Source organism: Gossypium raimondii, chromosome 1 (genome assembly GCF_025698545.1).
Source record: "Gossypium raimondii isolate GPD5lz chromosome 1, ASM2569854v1, whole genome shotgun sequence".
Lineage (NCBI taxonomy): Eukaryota > Viridiplantae > Streptophyta > Magnoliopsida > Malvales > Malvaceae > Gossypium > Gossypium raimondii.
Window position 1 is genome coordinate 4,606,470 of NC_068565.1, and position 21,713 is coordinate 4,628,182.

A 21,713-nucleotide genomic window follows, 5' to 3' on the forward strand; every position below is an offset into this window, starting at 1 on the left:
TGTTGAAGTTAGCCTGCAAGCTGACAAGAAGCAACAGGAGCTTCCCAAGCCTAGTAGTTCCAGCTGAGGTTCATGCTGCTGATTTATTTTGCTACTTTTGAATGATATTTTGTAACTAGTTAGATTAAAACTACATTTTTGATGTACTTGATGTAATTTGTTGATGTTTGGGCTGATAAATCAGCTTTGCAAAGTGTACAAGTTAAGTTTGACAAGTTTCAATGTACTTAATGGTAGTAGGTAGTGTTTAGGTAATTATTTTATTTCTCTTTGACCAACTTATGTCTGGTATATGTATTGGCATTATGCCATTCTTCAAGTTAATGAAATATTCATCAAAGAATTCATCATTCAATGCTCTCATGATTCATTTCTTTTCTTTTGTTCTTTAAGCAAAATTCTATTTTGTTTACACAGGAAGCATCAAGCCTTCTAGCTCAAGAAATTACTTGTTTCATTCATTTGTTCCAACAATTGGTATCAAGAGCTTATTTCTTAGTGGACCTGTTATTTTTAAAATTTAAAAAAAAATCATTTATTCATCTGGTTTCTCTCCAACTCCACCACCAGTGTTTAATGGTGAAGGCTACCACATTTGGGCAGTGAAATTGAAGACCTACCTGTAGGCATTCGACTTGTGAGAGGTTGTTAACTTTGATGTTGAACCAGCACCTCTAAGAGTCAATCCCACAGTGGCTCAGATCAGGCAGCATATAAATGAAAGAACCAAAAGACACAAGGCCATGTCTTACATCCAAAATAGTATGTTTGATGTGATTTTCACAAGGATCATGGCTTGTGAGTCACCAAAGTAGGCTTGGGATAGGTTGAATGAGGAGTTTCAAGGGACTAAGAGAACAAGATAGCAACAACTCCTGAATTTGAGAAGTGACTTCGAAAATTTAAAGATAAAGGAGGAGGAAACTGTAAAGTAATATTTAGACAGAATTATGGCCGTTGTGAACAGCATCAGATTGCTTGGGGACCAGTTTAGTGAACCAAGAATTGTAGAGAAGGTTATCTCAACTTTTCCTGAGAGATATGAAGCCAAGATTTCTTCCCTTGAAGACTCGAGAGATCTGACTAGTATCTTTTTGACTAAGTTGATCAATGCTCTTTATGCACAAGAGCAAAGAAGGGTCAGCAAGCAGGAGGAGCATCAAGAAGGTGCCTTCCAAGCCAAAAGTAGACCTGCCTCGACCTCCTCTGGCTACAAAGGGAGAAAGGCCTGGTCTGATAAGCCAAGAAGAGATGGAGCAAGAAGAAGATATCCACCTTACCCACATTGTAGAAACCTCAGTCATCTAGGAGAAAATTATTAGTTTAGGCCTGATGTGCAGTGCAAAGTCTGCAAAAAGATGTGCCATGTTGAGAAAGTCTGTAGAAATAAAGGCAAGCTGAGACAAAACCAACCTCAACAGCCAAAAGAAAGAGCAAGTCTTTGCAGTCTCTTACTCAGATGCCAAAAGAAAAGGCAGAAAATAATGGCTGATAGACAGTGGTTGCACAAACTACATGACTCCTAATGTTGTTATATTCAAGAACATTGACAAAAGCTTTTAAACAATGAGATATTGTTGGATTTACTTCTTGAAGCACAAATCAAAAGTAACCCCAGTATTTTGAAAGTTTAAGGCTGCAGTAGAAACATAAACAAGTTGCAAGTTGAAGACATTGAGGTCAGATAATAGGACAGAGTACACCTCAGCAATGTTTCAGAGTTTCTGTGATGAAGAAGGCATCAAGCACCAACTTACCAACACCTAGACACCTCAACAGAATGGTGTTAGTGAAAGAAATAATAGAAGCTTAATGGATATGGCAAGATGTCTATTGTTTGAGAGAAATTTTCCCAAAACCTTAAGGGCTGAAGCTATTAACACTGTTATTTATCTTCAAAATAGGCTACCAACTAAGGCTTTGGTTCATAAAACTCCATTTGATGCTTGGTTTGGGTACAAACCATCACTTGCTCACCTAAAGGTCTTTGGCTGCATTTGTTATACACATGTTCCTACTGTCAAGAGGGACAAGTTAGCCAAAAAGGCACAACATGGTATCCTAGTGGGCTACAGTAGTGTGAAGAAAGGCTATAGGATTCTGGATCCTTCAACCAACAAAGTCTTTGTGAGCAGAGATGTTGTGTTTAATGTGAATTCAGGCTGGAACAAGAATAAAAATAAACCAGAAATAGTTGCTAAAGATCTAATGATAGATCAGACTGAAGCTGATTGAAATGATCTTGAAATAGACATTGACCATGAGCCAGTTAGGGGAACCAGACCTTTGAGTAAGATATATGAAAGGGCGGAAGTGGCTACTGTTGAACCAAGATACTTTGAAGAAGCTGAAGCTCAACAAGGATGGAAACAGGCTATGCTCAATGAAATGAGCATGATTTCCAAGAACCAAACCTAAGAGCTAGTTGCTAGACCAGCCAACAGGAAGATCATAGGAGTGAAACGGTTGTTTCGAGCCAAGCAAATTGCTGATGGAACTTTGAACAAGCTAAAGGCAAGACTGGTAGTGAAGGGATTTAGTCAGAAGTATGGCATTGACTACTATGAGACATTTGCACCAATAGCCAGGCTTGACACAATTAGGCTGCTAGTTGCTTTGGCTGTACAGAAGCAGTGGAAAATTCATCAACTTGATGTAAAGTCAATCTTCCTCAATGGTTTTCTTAATGAGGAAATCTATGTTGAACAGCCTAAAGGTTTCAAAGTTTTTAGTGAAGAGGACAAAGTGGATAAACTGAAGAAGGCCTCGTATGGCTTGAAACAAGCATCAAGAGCCTGGTATGACAGAATCAATAGCTACCTAGCTAGCTCGGGGTTCGAAAGAAGTATCAGTGAACCAACCTTGTATGTAAAGAAAAATGGCAATGAAACACAGCTCATAGTGTCTCTATATATTGATGACCTGCTGGTGACAGAAGAAAGTTATAAAATGCTGGCTAATATCAAAGATAAAATGAAGAAAAGTTTGAGATGTCTGATTTGGGATAAATGTCCTACTTCCTGGGAATGGAAGTGTTTTAAACTCAGCATGGGGTCTTTCTAAGTCAGAAGGCATTTTTCTTGAAGATTTTGAACAAGTTCTCCATGTTGAATTGTAAAGCAATAAGTACTCCAGTTGCTGTTGGAGAGAAGCTGTCAAGCCAAGGTGATTTTGAGAAGGTAGATAACACAACCTACAGAAGTTTGGTTGGATGTTTACTCTATTTGACAGCCACTAGACTAGATATCATGTTTGTTGTAAGTCTGCTATCTAGATTCATGCACTGCTGCAATGAGAAGCATTTTCAACCTGCCAAAAAAGTTCTCAGATACATCAAAGGTACACTGAGTTTTGGAATGATGTTCACCAAGACTGAAAGCTTGAAGCTGCTTGGATATGTTGATAGTGATTGGGCTGGATCGATAGATGATATGAAAAGCACATCAGGGTATCTGTTTACCCTTGGTTCAGTAATTTTTTGTTGGAGTTCAAAGAAGCAAACTGTTGTTGCTCAATCAACTGCTAAAGCAGAGAATGTAGCAGCTGCTAGTGCAGCTAACCAAGCCATTTGGCTAAGAAAGATCATGACAGACCTGAATCTACACCAAAGGGAAGCAACAGAGATCAAATGTGACAATTAATCTGCTGTTGCAATTGCAAAGAATCCAGTGTTCCATAGGAGAACAAAGCACTTCAAGATTAAGTTTCATTTTGTTAGGGAAATGGAACAAACTCAAGAGGTGAAACTGATTCATTGCAGTTCTGAGGATCAATTGGTTGATATCTTGACAAAGCCCCTTAATGTAACAAGGTTTGAGCATTTTAGAGTCAAATTGAAAGTTTGCAGCATGCAAGCCAAGGAGGAGTGCTGAAGTTGGCCTGCATGCTGACAAGAAGCAATAGGAGCTGCCCGAGCCTAACAGTTCCACCTGAAGTTCATGCTGCTGATTTATTTTGCTACTTTTGAATGATATTTTGTAACTTAGTTAGATTAGAACTAAGTTGTTGATGTACTTAATGTAATTTGGTTGATGTTTGAGCTGATAAATTAGCTTTGCAAAGTGTACAAGTTAAGTTTAACAAGTTTCAATATACTTAGTGGTAGTAGGTAGTGTTTAGGTAATTATTTTATAATTTTAAATTATATATATACATACATATATTTTCATATTTTTATAATTTTATGTATATACACATACACATATATATTTTATAATTTTATTTATTTCCTTTATTGTTTCGTTGTTTCGCATGATGTTTACTTTTTTATTTATGTGCCCATTTTATTTCAAAGATATTTTAATTTGACTTGTTTATTTACTTATTATCTTACATAATTGATTCGTCTTTTATTTATCTTTTATTTGCTATTGCTCGTGCTATTTATGCTTGTATCATCGTATTTATTATTGTTTTGTTATGCATACCAACAATGTAATTTATTTTCGCATTTTTTACTATGACATCGTGTTTCATTTTTACTCGATATATCAAATTTTTTTTAAATAAATAGCTTTTCGTATTTTCAGATTCGAAAAAGTCGTACCCTAACTTACGGGGTTTTGATTTTCCTTGATAAATTCAAATATACGAATCTTTTCAAACATAAGTTTTTTAAACGATCTCGGGGATTAACAAATGATCGTGTTCTAACTTACGGGACGTGATCTCTTTTCTAAACTAGAGATAGTTGAATATCTTTTTAAACAAGTAAATTTTGGCATTTATTCTCGTATCGAGAATTCAATACATTGTGTCCTAACGCATTGGATATGACATGTTTTCTCGAGATGAGGGTTTTTCTAAAAAACAATAAAGGCAATATTCAATGTTTGGAATTTTGAGAAATTGGGCCCGAACATATTGTGCTTCGATTTCTTCATCTGACTTAAACAATTGAATATCCTTTTAAATTTCATTGCATGAGTTTTTTTAAAGGACAACCTCATTTTTGAGGATGTGAAATATCATGCCCTAACCCATTGGGTGTGACATTTTTTCTCTTCGAAATGAGAGGGTCTTAACATGTAATTTGATTTATACAAGTTTTAAATAAAAGGATTATATTTTAAATCTCTTCAAAATCTTCAATTTTCGACACCAAGACACTAATTAATCAACTAGGTACCAATTTTGAGCGTTACAAGGGTGCTAATCCTTCCTCGTACATAATAGACTCCCGAACCCATTTTTCTAAATTTCGTGGACCAAAATCGTTGTTTTAATAAAATCAAATCGTTTATTAAAAACAACCACTTTTCGAGGTGACCCGATCACACCTCATTAAAAAAGATTGGTGGCGACTCCCACGTTCATTTTTCATTTTCAAAACCCAAGTCGACCCCGTTTACAAAAAAATGGTTTCGACAGCTTGGCCCAAATACATGTCTAAAAAATCAATAGTATCAATACCCTTAACAAAGTATCGGTACCTTTCACAAAAGTATTAATACCACTTTAAGGTTCGATGTTTTGAAAATTAAAGAAAAATTACCTGAATGTTGATACCAGCCCCAAGGAATCAGTACCTCATAGCAAGTATCGATACATTTCTTATGGTACAGATACTTTAGGCTTTAATATGGGTTGAGTCAGTTCGAGCCTGAGTTTAACATGATGTGGGTTGGGTTTGGACAAAAATTTAGGCCTATTTTTTGGGCCGAGCTTAGGCCTAACAATCAAGCCTAAAGTTTTGTTAGGGCCCATCCCGAACTCGGCCCGACCCGGCCCATGGAGAACTCCAAGTATAATGACTTGTATATAGAGGTGATTATGGGCCGGGCTGGGCCCAAAAAAATTTTATGCCTATTTTCTAGGCCCGGTCTCAGCCCGACCCAAAATATGTGCCTAAAAATTTGTCCAAGCCCGGCCCGAAAGAAAATTGTTAAGCCCGAGCCCGGCCCATCCCGACCCATATTTGATTAAAAATTAAAAAATATTTAATATATAATTTGGATTAAAGTCCAAAAAATATATATATTTAATAAAAAGTATATTTTATTAAAAATAAAAATAAAAATATATATTTAATATATAATTCGGGCTGGGCTGGGCCGGGCCAAAAAAGTCTTACCCGAGGCCTGACCCGTTTTCTAAATGGGCTTCATTTTTTGCCCAAACCCATATTTCAGGCCTATTTTTTTACCCGAACCCTCCTATTTTTTAGGCGGACCGTTGGGCCGGGCCGGGTAGCCCAACCCATGATCACCTCTACTTGTATAGCTCTTCAGGTTTATAAAAAAAAGGTCATTTTAGCATTCTATTTAATTTTTTATATCTTTTAGCCTTTAAACTTGTTATGTTGGTCAAATCACCTCAAAACGGATTGAAAAGTCCACTTGTATGTCACATCAACAAATTAATTTTTAAAATTTAAAATTCAAAACAATTATAAAATTATTTTAAAAACTTTAAAAATTATTTTTTTAAAAATTGAAATTTATTTAATTGCTAATATGGCATACATTTATGCATGTCACGTTAGCAAAGTTAACGAACATTAATTTTTCCATCCATTTTGGAGTAATTTCACAAACAATGCAAGTTTAAGGGCTAAAAAAGTGAAAAATTAAATAGTGAACTAAAATGATTTTTTTATAAAGTTGAAGGATAAATAAATCATTATGCCTAAAGTAAATAAAGCACCATTAACAAGATATTTAACATTATATTAGGTGTCATACACGCTTCCAAGTCGAGTTGGAAATTAAAGAATAGTTCTCTCATCATTTTCTGGTAGTTTATTAGTTTATTTTTCAATATTCTTTTGAAAATTAATATATTCATTAACAAATGGTTAGCATATATTACCTTCAAAGTGGTCCCCACCAATATAGATGTATTGAAGCATACTCAAATTCCCAATTTCTATTGGTAGGCTCCCCTCCATTTGGTTATACGATAAAGATGACATTTGTAACTCTTTGCACTTGAATAGACTGGCAGGAATTCTACCCGAGAGCAGGTTAAGACTCAAAGCAAATTCTTTCTAATTTGGAAGATGATCGAACATATCTTCTGGGATATGACAACTGAGATTATTGAAATTGAAATCGATGCCTTCTAGCAAAAGAAAATCTCTCGTGGAATAGAGGGTATGAAACCAGAGAGCATATTATTGTTTAGATCAATCTTTTGCAACTAAGATATATTAAAGATGGAGGAGGGTATTGAACCTGAAATCCAGTTTTTAGACAAGACCAAGATCTGTAGCTTTGACAAATAGCCTAAAGAGAATGGAATAGCACCTTTGAAGTTGTTGTGGTACAAAAACAATCTTCGAAGTGCAGTTAAATGATCTCAACCATGATGGGATTTCTCCACTGAAGGAGTTGTTACCAAAGCTTAAATATTTCAGCCGATGCAATTTGGATAACTAGACAAGTAATCTGCCGTAGAAACTATATTACCTGTCCAGTTATCCAAATTGCATCGGCTGAAATATTTAAGCTTTGGTAACAACTCCAATTTCCCAAGTGAGGTGGAAGGGTGCCTACGAGTCCCAACCCAATAAGGTTTAGAGCTGTGACTCTACGGTGCTTGGATCCACAACTTACAGGCACTATAGCAAAACAGGTTTTTAGCCACACTTTTAGCGGCATTTGGATAAAAAATGCCGCTATAGATCGATTATTAGCGGCGCTTTCTGAAAAACGCTGCTATAGATCGAGCATTAGCGGCACATTTTGAAAAACGACGCTATAGGTCAAACATTAGCGGCGCTTTTTGATAACACCGCAAAAAATTAAACACAACGCAGTCGTTTTGTGTTAAGCTTTTGTGGCATTAACGGCACTTTTTGAAAAACGCCGCTACATATCGAGCATTAGTGGCGTTTTTTGAAAAACGCCGCTATAGATCGAGCATTAGCGGCGCTTTTTGAAAAACGCCGCAAAAAAATTAAACACAACGCCGTCGTTTTGTGTTAACCTTTAGTGGCATTAGAGGCGTTTTTTGGAAAATACCGCTATATATCGAGCATTAGCGGTGCTTTTAGAAAAATGCCGCAAAAAATTTAAGCACAACACCATCGTTTTATGTTGAGTTTTAGTGGCATTAGCGGCGCTTTTAGTAAAACGTCGCTAGAGATGGAGCATTAGCGGCGCGTTTTGAAAAACGCCGCTATAGATCGAGCTTTAGCGTCGCTTTATCGAAAATGTCGCAAAGAGCATTTTATCTGTTTTAACTGGTTTATTTATATTAATTAAAATACAGTTTATTTTTAATTGAATATTTAAATTCTTCAAAAAAATAATAACACGTAGAAAAATTTTGAAAGTAAAAATATAGAAAAATATTTGTTAAAAATAAAAAATAAAATACCATTATTTAAAATAATTTTAAAGTTTTTTGGTACATGACTGATTGTTTTTTAATTTATATATTAAATAATTTCTTATATAATCGTAAAAGAGATAGTATTATTTTTAAAATATTGAATTAATTATCATTGTAGTTTAGAGTTTAGGGTATAAGGCTTAGGATTTAAGGTTTAAGGTTTAGGAGTTATTATTTTAAGGTTTATGGATTATGGGTGTAGGGATTATAGTTTAAGGTTTAGGGGTTGAGGTTTAAGGTTTAGGGGTTAAGGGTTAAGGGTTTATGTTTTATGTTTTATGATTTAGGGGTTAAGGGATAGGGGTTTAAGGTTTGTATTTAAAAATATTTAATCTAAATCATTTGATATATTTAAATATTAGATTTAAAAAAGAACATTGATAAATAAATAAATAAAAATAACATATCTATATGAATAGTTAACTATCTATTTTAGATAGAACCAAATTATAACAAATAAAAATAAAATATAAAAACTAAAATCATTCCACATCACTTTTTATCCCAAAATTTCCCCGGGAACCCCTAATTTTTCCCTCCTAAAATCCTTGAAGTGTTTCTCTCTGCCACCACAATCTTCATCATCATCTTCCCCTCTCTCCCTCTTTTTGCATACATCTCAGAAGAGGAAAAAGAAAAAAAGGTAAAGAGAAAAACAACGCAAATGGAAGAACCTCAAAACGGAAACGGAAAGTTGAATACTATCGCAGAGGAAGAGGAGGAGCCGGTTATAGGACCAGGACCCGCCCCTCGAGCTCAACCGAAGCGCCCGCTCCAGTTTGAACAAACATATCTCGATTCCCTACCTTCAACTAACATGTAACTTTCTTCTTCTTCTTCTTCTTCTTCTTCTCACTTCAGTAATTATTTATTTATTGGAATTTTGTCGCTTTCTCATGGTTTCCGTAGGGTTTAATGAAATTATCTTCTTTGCTTTGGAGTTTAGGGTTTTGAATTCAAGCTTCAGCCTTTTTTCATTTTGTTTTTTTAAGTGAAAAAAGAAGCAAGGAGCAAAGGAACCGACAAAATAAACCTTAATTTCTTTGTACTGAAGTTGCGAATAAAGAGCTCCAAGAGCTCATGATGTATGCCTCTTTTTTTTGTGTGTGTGATTTCTAGGTATGAGAAAAACTATATGCATCGAGATGTAGTTACTTATGTTGCTGTATCGTCTGCAGATTTTTTTCATCACTGGAAATGTTGATGGTAAGCTTTATGATGTCAATATTTATAAAACAATATCTGAAAGTCCCAATATTGTATTGATAAAAGAAAGTGTCATTATCTAAAGTCTGCTTTAAGTGTATATATGCTTCTTTTCTCATTCGGGTTTTTCGTTTAAATTTTATCAGTAATATTTGAGGCTTTAACAGTGAATGGGATTTTGGTACTGGCTTATAGATTGCTTGTCTTCATTTTATTTATTTATTTTTACTAGGGCATTTGAAATTTTGGAAGAGGAAAGCAGTTCGGATTGAGTTTGCAAAGCATTTTAGATCCCACCTGGATCCCATTGAAGGTCTCTCGGTGAGTTTTCCCTCCTTATTTCCCATATGCATATTTTATTGACTGCTATGGAAGGCTTAAGTGAAAGTTGGTGTTATTGCGATAATTAACACCAGCTATTGTGAATTACTTAGTTAATTTCTGATCTCCTGTCTAATTACATTTGTCACTGCTTCTTTTTAATAGCGGATTTTTATTTCATTGACAATGAGCCCATGATTGCTTTAGATTGCTAGTCCACCTAGATCTTGCACAGGCTATTTGTTATCTTCTTTCATCCAGTGAAATTTTGTTTCTGTTGATGTTCTGATTTTTATATTCACCCCATGCAATCTAAGTTGCAAGAACATCGTTGCTGTTGATGTTTTTGTTTCTCTCGATTAGTTGTTGCTGTGAATCTGATTTGAAAGGTATGCAAAAGCTGTTAAGACTTAGGATTGATGACAGTGATATAATTGTTTATGAAAGAAACTTGGTGTGATATCCTTAACCGGTTCTATCATGAAAATAATAGTTATCCTACTTGATTTTGCTCATGGCGAAAAGGTAGTTATATTGCAGCAGAGTCATGAAACTTAGGCAGTAACAAGATGATCCATAAAGAATAAAGCAGAATAGCACATATACATTTTCATTTAATTGAACATAGGTGCAATGGTGCAGCTTTACATGCATGATAATATAACACAAATATAATAGAAGGTTGGGGTCATAATGGCACAATGTTTGGATTTCTGTTTAGTTTTTTTTACCAGAAATTTTCGGTGTGAGAGTGACCTTAGCGTTGGAAAGGTAAATAATTGGAAAACTTAAGGTAATTTTTGGGGTTTTTTAATAAAAAAAGAAAAAGTAAGAGTGTATGAGAATATGATGTGAAGACATTTTTAGGATCATGAATAACATGATCTTTTAATGCTAGAAGAGCTGATTGATCTGTAAGTATGGTGGTTAATTTCATCAAGAAAGTAGGCATAGAAAAATGGAAGATGATAAGAAGAGCTAAGTTGAGGAAAGTATTCCCCATTTGAATTTGGGTGTTTATGAAGCTACCAACAAAGGCAGAACTAAGATTGCTAGACAGATAATTGAATGACCACACAACTTCTTTTACATAATATGTGTGTATATATAAAGGGAGTTTATGTTGCAATTTCTTTTTGCGAGAATGCAAATGCTTTTAATGCGATTTACGTATAAACTATGGAATTTATTATAGGATGTGATAATATAATTATGTAATTATTGCTTAAGAAACTTCTTTCTAAATTTCTTTTTATTCTTAAGAAAATTACAATATTAAACTTTACATAGAAAAACTAAATAGTATTGTAGTTAAATTGCACTTGTACAAAGGTTACAACTTTTCATTAAATTATTTTAGATTACTGAAATTATTAGATAAGAATGATAAAATTATATATCAAATACAAAAGTATATAGAGTGACAACTGAACAGTCACTTCGAAGAATATACACAACCCTACCGCTTGCTTAACTAGCGGCATCTAAACACTAATAAATTTTGTTTCTATTGACTAAAAATTTTTGAATAAAAAGATATTGACTAAAAATTAAAATAAACCATGAAATTTCTTTGAGGTTGAAAGATTTTATTTAAAATTTTTTTGAATAATAATTTATTTGGTCTTTTATTTATTTTTATTTTGTAATCTTTAAATTTACGTTATTTGTCAAATTACTCCAAAACAAATGGAAAAGTTAACTTTTTTAACTTTGCTAATGTGGCATACACGTGGATTGTCACGTGAATGCCAAGTTAGCAATTTTTTAAAATTTAAAAGTAAAATTATTAAATTATTTTAAAATTTATTAAATTTTTAGAATATGTAAAAATATAATTAATTGCTAATGTGACAATTCACATGTATGTCACATCAATAAAATTAATAAATACTAATTTTTTATCTATTTTAGGTGATTTGACAAACAATACAATTTCAAGAGTTAAAAGAGATAAATAATTAAATAGAGAGCTAAAGTATAAAGTCTTTCCACTTTGTTGCTTTAGAAATGATTGAAAATTTTATATTATTTAAATAGAAAACAAACAATCTTCTAATTATTAATTAAAATATAATTTATTTAAATCATTTAATTAATTTTAATTAAATATTTTCTTAATCTAATTTTAGTTTTGTTACAATCACGACAATTTCACCATAAAAGAATCTATAAAAAATATATTTAATTTTTTATTCGGATAAGTAATGATTAATTAATTTAATCTCAATTTTAAAATTTAATTATTTAATTATAATTAATTAAATAATAATTTTAAAAATCTTAAAATAATTCTCAAGTCATTTCTATTCATTTTTGTTCATTTCTATCCATTTAATTTTATATACAATTTATTTTTATTTCAACCAGCTAACTATTTAATAACTGTAAAATACAACGTAGAGATCAATATATGGAAATATAAATTTTAAATTTTAAATATTTTTGTTATATAAATTATTATTTGAAGTATGAAATGTTATTTTCTTAGCAAAGAGACTAGTGTTGGGAACATATCCACTCACTAATTTTTCGTGACTGTTATAAATTGAAGGGACAACTATAAAAATAGTCACTCAGTTATCATATTTCTATTTTGGTCACTCGAGTTTAAAATTTTCTATTTTAGTCACTAATGTTATCAAAATTTAATATTTTGGTCATTCTTCCATTAAATCACTAATAGTGGTCTTTTTTATTGGAATAATAACAAATTTAACCCTCTAATATTTATAGATTCCATCAATTTAGCCCTAAATCTAAAAATTCAACATTCATATTAATATTTATAGATTCTATCAATATTAGTAAATCATTTTAATGAATTTTACATTTTGAAATTATTTTAATTTTAATCTAGTTTAGCTAACTCGAGTGTTAATTTTTGAAACTGTTAAAATTTCTAAATGTTACTATTATTGATGAATAATTGATGAAATAAGTATTACTTGATTAGATTTTTCTACTTAGATATGAAAAAGGATTAATTGTCAATTATCAATTCCAAATAAAAAATTATTGATATTTTCTATTATGAAAACCATTCTCAATGTGTTGTATCGTTGAACAAGTAATTTTTACTTCTATTGTGGCAAATTCAACGGAGGGAGTTATCTTCTTATTTCTACCGTAAAAAGTTTCTCAATATATTCCATTGGGTGAAAATTTTGAGTTAGATAATTAGAGTGCTTCAAAATCTCATGGCAATCAACAAATTATGTGAACGTGTGTGAAAATAGGAAGGATATTAGTCTTAAGCAAACAAAAGTTTAGATGACAATTCCCATGATACTCGTTGGATAATTCAGTCATCTTTTTTATGGAATGTAAACTTTTCTAAATGAAAGGAAAGAAAAGCTTGGGCAATTCAATTTAAGTAGTTCACTTCTAATTGCCTATCTCCACTACTTTAGTATACTTCAATCAATAATTTCTCAAATTACTATAAGAATTAATACCTTTCAAGGAGAGGGTATAACATTTACAACACTATCTTTTTCTTAAGGCTTAGATATAACCTTTCCCTCTAGCTTTTATAGTTGTTATATAGTCGTTGGCAAGTCATGTCTCGAGACAATCTATCAATTGTCTCTAGACACACTGCATAATATCTCAAGACAAGCAGCTCCTATCAATCGGTACAAGCTAGTACGAACTAGTATAAGTTAGTATTGACTGAAACGAGCTAAAACATACCGGAATGGTCGAAACACATCAAAATCTTAATTGTCGAAACCTTTTTATTTTTGTAAAAGGATCGACTTGGATTTTGAAAAACGAAAACGAATATGTGAGTCACCACCAATCCTTTTTGATGAGGTGTGATCAGATCACCTTGAAAAGTGGTTGTTTTTAATAAACGATTTGATTTATCAAAACAACGATTTTGGTCCACAAAATTTAGAAAGATGGGTTTGGGAGTCGGTTACGTACGAGGAAAGATTAGCATCCTCGTAATGCCCAAAATTGATACCTAATTTATTACTTAGTGTCTTAGTGTCGAAAATTAATAATTTTGAAGAGATTTAAAATACGATCCTTTGTTAAAAATTAAATTTTTTCGAGAAAGGGGCATATTTCACGTTAATCAAGATAGAGAATTACGTCCCGTAAGTTAGGACACAATGTCTTAAACCCCGATACGAGAATGAATGCTGAAAAATTTACTTATTTGAAAGATATTCAATTATCTCGATTTTAGAAAAGGAATTATGTTCGGTAAGTTAGAATACGATTTTTTTATTAATTCTCGAGATTGTTAAAAAACTTTATGTTAAAAAAGGGTTATTACATTTGGATTTATCGAGAAAATCAAAACCTCGTAAGTTAAGGAACAACTTTTCGAATTCCAAAATGCGAAATATTGCTTATTACAAAATATGTATTGGGTAATGATTAATGTAATATGAATTGGTAGAAATAAAGTACGGTGTTAATACGCATAACAAAATAATAAGTGCGTTAATGTGAATGACAATATGGAGAATAAAATAAAATAAACAAGTCAAAAAAATAAGGATAACGAACTAAAAATTTAAAGCTAAAGACCTAATATTATAGAAATAAATAAATATTGTATAAAAATTTAAGAATAATAATATTAATAATAATGATAATGATAATAATAATAAAATTTAAAGTTTTTCTAAATTATATAAAAGACATAAATAAATTGATGATAAAATAAATGTATATAAAATATTTAGGTAAATAAATATATAAAAAATATAATAGAAATAATAATGCAAAACTCATTAATTTAATAATATGGTAATAATGACGAGTAAATAAATAAAATGGGGAAAATAATAATAGTAATAATATTAAATTAATTAAATAATAAAATAGCAAAAAAAACAAAAAATGACTAAATCGAAGCTTAAAACAAAAATTTGGGACAAATCAAAAATAAATAAGAAAGAAAAGGACCAAGTTGAATGCGCGAATAATAAGGATGAACCAAATGAGAAATAATCCCCACCCTCCAAAATGGCGGCCAGAAGGCCAAAAAATTCTCTTTTTCGTGCAATCAGAAAAAGATAAACCTTCTTTGTGTTCTTTTTTTATGTGTATATATGTAAAAATAGCTTCGAAAAAAAAGGAAGAAAATAAAATAAAAATAATGAAAAAAAAAACAAAAAGGAAGAAACACCTTAATCCTGATTCAGTTTGCTTTGTATTTCTTGTTTTTTATTTTTTCTTGTTTGAATCAGTTTTTTTTTTTTTTTTTGAAAAAATCCCCTGCCTGTAGCCAATATACAAATTGTTCTTATTACTTTGCGTGTTTGCTTCACTTTTGTAGGGTAGTTGATGGGCGGTGGAGCAAGTGGTCGCAGTGGATGGGCGATGGAGGCAAGTGGCTGTCAGAGGTGGCAGAGGCTAGGTGCGACATAACAGGGTTAGGGGCGAGGGTTTCTGCTAAAGAGTTCAGGTTTTGGGCCATTAGGGCTTTTTGTAATTTGGGCTTGTTGGATGTAATTTGGGCTTGTAGGGCTTTGGGTGTTGAATTCTGTAAAAAATTAGACTTTTTTTTATTTTTTTGGTATTATTTATTTGATTTTGGATCCAGGCAAATTGGGCCTGCTACATTTACCATAATGAAACCTATACTACTTCATATTGGTTGAAGACCAGAGAGATACGTATCGAGTGTGTCAAATGTTGATGTCCCTTTTATGTACTGTTTTATATTTTTGTTCTTTTAATAAGGTTTGTTTGGCTTATAAAAAGTATTTTTATTAAACTAAAATTTGCTATGTTTTGAAATTGGGCATTTAATGATCTGTACCTATATTCTTTAAAAAAAATATATTGTACCAATACAATTTCATAAAATTAGTACAAATGATCATAAAAATCAGCATAACTTACTTGAACTTAAATACATTGCTAATTGATATAATTGGGAACGGTTATGCGGTTGATAATAATCTTTTTGAACTTCATTTAATACATGATTTATACAAGTAATATTAGCAACTTAAGTTTCGATATGTCCTGCGAGAACATAATAGACCGACAGATTGCATGACCAAAGTTGTTCCTAATAATCTTAATAGGTTAACAACTTTTGAAGACCCAGCTGATCATGCTCGATCTTTGTTAGAAGAAGATGCTCATCGAGCAATGATTAATATAGACTATCATCAACCTAATTGTAGCTAATTCTTTGAACTTGTTTCTTTTTTAAAAAAATTCACAAAATGCAGAAATAACTATTAATAAACTTTATAGGAAAACAGAGCATCTGTATAAATATTTATCAAAGACATTGCTAGAAAGCAAAGCTTATGTTTATTTTAATCAATTTAACAATGGCCTCTTCAACGAACGCGTTGCATATCCCTTGATAACTTTACTTTGATCTTCTTTAACTTTGTAACAACCTCTTTCATATGAAGCCTCTCATTTGGTAACTCTGTAGAACATTCTAAGCCAACTTGCAAAATGGATAAGGCACAATTCTTGACTTTTAAATCTTCCCTTCCAATGGTGCTCAACAACTGGGGATCTACAACTTGATTTCGCGAAGATGATATCGACTCTATCACCCAACTCTTCAAGCTTCTTTCTCCTTCAAACATTTCATCTGTGGGCTTTTTTCTTGTGATGATTTCCATCAAAAGAATACCAAAGCTATACACATCACCTTTTGTCGAAACAATTCCTTCGATTCCATATTCTGTATGAATATAAAAACAACATTATGAATATTCAAAGATATCTTGATAATGAAAAATTTGTATAAAATATCCGAAACATTATATGCTTGCATGTTATAATTGAACTGGGATTTAATCTAGTTGCTTCCTTAAAAAGTCACATTTAATATGTTTGAAACTCAAATCTTAACATATATGATCCCTTTTGTTATGCACATGCTACGCTTACATTGAAAATGGAAAAATAAAAATGGAGTTTGATTAGAAGTATCACCTGGTGCCATATATCCAAATGTTGCCATTGTCATGGTTTGTATCATTGAAACCTCTTCACGTAAGAGTTTCGCGATGCCAAAATCACTCAAATGAGCAACCATATCTTCATCTAATAGAACATTGTTGGGTTTTAAATCACAGTGAACAACGGGTGTTGCATTACCATGGTGGAGATATTCCAATGCAGATGCAACATCTATCATTATGTTCAACCTTTGTAGGATATCCAAATATTGGTTGTTGGAATACAACCATTTATCAAGACTCCCACTAGGCATGAACTCAAGCACCAACGCTTTGAAATTAAGATCATTAGAGCAACTGCTTATTACTTTGACTAAATTTCTGTGACGAGTGTTGCAGAGAACATCACATTCAACATCAAAGCTCTTAAAAGCTCCTTCTAACTCTAACTTGAAGACCTTCACCGCAATTACCGTCCCATCCTGGAGATTCCCTTGGAATACTGAACCATAACTTCCATTACCAAGCAACCTACTATCATTGAATCCATCAGTAGCTTGACGAAGCTCGTGGTATGAAAACCGTCTCCACGTTCCTAAAGGTATCATGTCTTCTTGAGTTGGCAATTTGTCTTTCCTCCTGTATTGCAAGATAATGATTATCAGAGCCACAACCAAAATTGTGGAGGCAATTGGCAGAGCTACATATATTAGGAGTTTAGTTTTTGCCTTGGAATTTCTAAGAGGTCTAGTTTTGCAGTTTGGAACATGAAGTCGAGCTGCACCACACAAGGCTTCATTCCCCTTAAATGATTCGATTGTGTAGTTTTCAAATGATCCTCCATCAGGAATTTCTCCTTCAAGTCTATTAAAAGAGACATTGAAATATTTGAGATAACGGAGTTTCACTAAGGATTTGGGAATCTCTCCAGATAGATTATTTCTTGACAAGTCCAAGAATTCCAAACTCAACAATTCATCAAAAGACTCAAGAATAGAACCCATGATTCTATTATTGGATAAGGAAAAATGAGTGAGGTCCTTGAGATCTGCAACTCCAGTTGGGATATCACCTGAGAACTGATTGTTCGACAAATCCAAACTAGTCAAAACTTGCCATTTTCCAATGTCGATTGGCAGTGGACCACTTAGAGAATTTGAAGACAAGTATAGGATGAGGAGATAGTTGAGCTTTGTCAACGTTGAAGGTATTGAGGAGGAAAACATATTGGAGTCTAGAAATAGTTGCCTTAATGAAGTGAGATCACCAAAGCAAGCAGGTATTGGCCCAGACAATTTGTTATTGGTCAAGAACAAGAAAGCCAATTTGTTTAGATGACATAACTCAGGTGGGATGGATCCCTCTAACTTATTGTCCTCAAGAGAAAGACTTTGCAACTCTTCCAATCCTCCAACTGTAGTAGGAATCTGTCCTATCAATTTATTGCCTCCTAGCTCAAGGTTTATCAAGTGACTTAAGTTTCCAATTTCACTGGGGATGCTACCCCTGATGTTGCATGCAGAAGCAGAGAACTCTTCAAGAGAACTTGAGAGATTTCCTACCACTCTTGGAAGTTCACCACTAATAAATGAGTTGATGCCGAAAAGAAGGTTCTCCAAGACTCTACAGTTTGTCAAAGAAAAGAGAAAGCTCATTCTTGAGGAAGTTAAACTATTATTCGCCAGGGTGAGAATCTTTAAGTTTCTTAGATTGCCCAGATTATCAGGAATGGACCCTGAAAAGTAATTATTAGACATGTCAAGAAGAGTAAGCTGAGAAGCATTGGAAATATACACTGGGATCGAGCCGACAAGGTGATTGAAATTAAGATATAATCTCTCCATGTTTGGAAGGAAAAGGCCCATGTTTGATGGAAGATGGCCAGAGAGCTGATTTGTACTCAAAGAAATCGTCCTTAGAGTCGAAATATTAAATACTTGTGGAGGAATAGAACCAGCAATATTGTTTAATTCTAAATTCAACACTTGTAGATTCTTTAGGTTGCCAATCTCATTTGGTATTATACCTGCCATAAATTTTATCAAACAAAAATATTAGACAAATGTGGGAAAAAGAGAGTTTATATATGAAACATTTGCTTATATTTCTTAAACACTATAAAAATTTTAAATTAAATTATATAACGATGTGTAAATTTATTGACAACTAGTGTATCAAATATGAGTCTACAATTTTGGAGCTCTTGCAAATATCAAATGTAGAAAATACTGGTGAATTAAATCATAAAGAACAAACATTCATAAGTTTAAGAAAATGAAAATATATCTTGTTTTCCTTTTATCTGATTTGATAAATTTAAATTTTTATTCTTCTAAGAACATAAAGATAAATCAATTATAATTTTAGGCTCCTTAGGGTTTTGTGTGCCAAATAATGGACTTAAAAAAATACATATATACTAATTGCAATGAGTATGAAAAATTTATAACTATTTGTAAAATAATCAAAACACAGTAAGTCATTGAGCAGAATAAAGTTCAAAACAAATAATGCTACATATACTAATAGAAGTTGCAAACTAATAAAAATAATTTGGAAACAATTTAATTCTTTCTTATACATTCACCTGTAAAATTGCTATTGGAGCAATCAAAGTCCACAAGAAGAGTTAAATTCACAATTTGTTTAGGAATTTTACCTGCAATTATAAAATTCACATATCAAACTCAAAATTCATCTCTTACCAAGGATTATAAGAATGAAATAAAAGTATAATGACTTATTTAGTTTTCCAACTTTAAAAAGAAAAGTCATTTTAAATATATGTATAGAAACAATCAAACACCATAAGAAGCAAAAAAAAATTAAATAAAGGGTTAAAATGATTTTTTATAAAGTTGAAGGGCTAAATAAATAAAACACCATTAGAAAGGTATTTCACATCATATTAGGTGTCATACACACTTCCAAGTCCCGTTGGAAATTAAAGAATATTTCTCTCATCATTTTCTTGTAGTTTATTCTTCAATCTTCTTTTGAAAATGTTCAACTATGAATTCATTTAATAAGTAAATTTATATTTTCAATCTCAATAGAAGATTGATCTAACTTGTTATATTCATTAACTTAATTTCTTTTCCAAAAAAAAAAAATCCTTCCTTACATTCTCAAAGTACTTACAAAAAAAAAAAGTAAACACTTCAAAAAGCTTTAACAAATGGTTAGCATACATTACCTTCAAAGTGGTTCCGACCAATATAGATGTATTGAAGCATACTCAAATTCCCAATTTCTATTGGTAGGCTCCCCTCCATTTGGTTATACGCTAAAGATAACATTTGTAACTCTTTGCACTTGAATAGACTGGCAGGAATTCTACCAGAAAGCAGGTTAACACTTAAGTACAATTCTTTCAAATTTGGAAGATAATCAAACATATCTTTCGGGATATGACCACTGAGATTATTGGAGCTGAAATCAATCAATTCTAGCGAAAGCAAATCATGTGGACCAGAGGGTATGGAGCCAGAGAGCTTATTATAACTTAGATAAATATTTTGCAACGTAGATATATTGAAGATGGAGGAGGGAATTGAGCCTGAAATCTGGTTTTCAAACAAAGTCAAGAACTCTAACTTCGACAAATAGCCTAAAGAGAAGGGAATAACACCTTTGAAGTTGTTTTGGTACAAAAACAGCCTTCGAAGTTCAGTTAATGATCCCAACCATGATGGGACTTCTCCACCGAAGTTGTTGTTACCAAAGCTTAAATATTTCAGCCGATGCAAATTGGATAACTGGGCAGGTAATCTGCCATAGAAACTATTGTTTGTGATATAAAGAAGAGAAAGGAATGATAAATTTCCCAAGTGAGGTGGAAGGGTGCCTACGAGTCCCAACCCAGTAAGGTCTAGAGCTGTGACTCTACGGTGCCTGGATCCACAACTTACACCAAACCAATTGCAAACAGGGGCAGAGGCTGACCAGTTAGTTGTCAAGACATTTTCAGGATCATGAATAACATGATCTTTTAGTGCTAGAAGAGCTGATTGATCTGTAAGTATGGTGGTTAATTTCATAGAGATAGTAGGCATAGAAAAATGGAAGATGATAAGAAGAGCGAAGCTGAGGAAAGTATTCCCCATTTGATTTTGGGTGTTTATCAAGCTACCAAGAAAGGCAGAACTGAGATTGCTAGACAGATAATTGAATGATCACTAATCGTATGCCCACACTTCTTTTACATAATATGTGTGTGTTTATATATATAAAGGGAGTTTATGTTGTAATTTCTTCTTGCAAGATTGCAAATTCTTTTAATGTGATTTAGGTAGAAACTACGGAATTTATTATAGGATCTGATAAGATAATTATGTAATTATTGCTTAAAAATTTCTTTCTAAATTTCATTTTTTCTTAAGAAATTACAATATTAAATTTTACATAGAAATAATATATAGAATTGTAATTTAACTGCACTTGTACTAAGATTACAACATTTTATTAGATTACTGAAATTATTAGACAACATGATAATAAAATTATTTTATCAAATCTGAAGTATATATAATGACAACTAAGCAGTCACTTCGAAGAACATGAACAACCCTACCAGTTGTATTAACTAGCGGCATCTAAACACTAATTCATTTGTGTTTCTATTGACTAAAATTTAAAATAAGCCATGAAATTTCTTAGAACATTCAATGAGGTTGACAGGTTTTCTTTTGAATATTTATTTTAAACTTACAAAAAAATATTTTAATTTTTCATGTTTTTTACTTTTAAATTTTGGTTATTTGTTAAATTACTCTAAAATAAATGGAAAAGTTAACATTTGCTAAATTTGTTGACGTGGCATACACGTTTATGTCAAGTTAGCAATTAATTAATTTTTAAATTCAAAAAGTTATAAAATTATTTTAAAATATTAAATTTTTAAAAAAGTATAAAATATATAAAATATTTTTTAAAAAACTAATTAAT

General features: G+C 32.1%; 1 protein-coding gene and 1 long non-coding RNA gene across 3 annotated transcripts; one reads left to right on the forward strand and one right to left on the reverse strand.

Annotated features, from left to right (window-relative positions):
- The first annotated feature begins 8,819 nt into the window (after positions 1 to 8,819).
- On the forward strand, positions 8,820 to 15,492 carry LOC128041042 (uncharacterized). The gene is made up of 4 exons (XR_008195794.1): positions 8,820 to 9,156; positions 9,457 to 9,543; positions 9,776 to 9,864; positions 15,167 to 15,492. It is a non-coding gene; the product is annotated as an uncharacterized LOC128041042 (long non-coding RNA).
- A 576-nt stretch (positions 15,493 to 16,068) lies between these two features.
- Positions 16,069 to 21,002, reverse strand: LOC105777114 (probable LRR receptor-like serine/threonine-protein kinase At3g47570). 2 transcript variants are annotated; one of them, XM_012600181.2, is made up of 4 exons: positions 19,963 to 21,001; positions 19,354 to 19,425; positions 16,801 to 18,792; positions 16,069 to 16,546 (listed from the first exon to the last, which is right to left on the reverse strand). In XM_012600181.2, the coding sequence occupies exons 1-4, from the start codon at positions 20,870 to 20,872 to the stop codon at positions 16,188 to 16,190; spliced, it is 3,333 nt and encodes a 1,110-aa protein (XP_012455635.2). In that variant the 5' UTR covers positions 20,873 to 21,001; the 3' UTR covers positions 16,069 to 16,187. The 2 variants fall into 2 exon arrangements, with proteins under 2 accessions (XP_012455635.2, XP_052486298.1); XM_052630338.1 differs by lacking the exon at positions 19,354 to 19,425 and having other exon boundaries at positions 19,963 to 21,002.
- Positions 21,003 to 21,713: the final 711 nt, after the last annotated feature.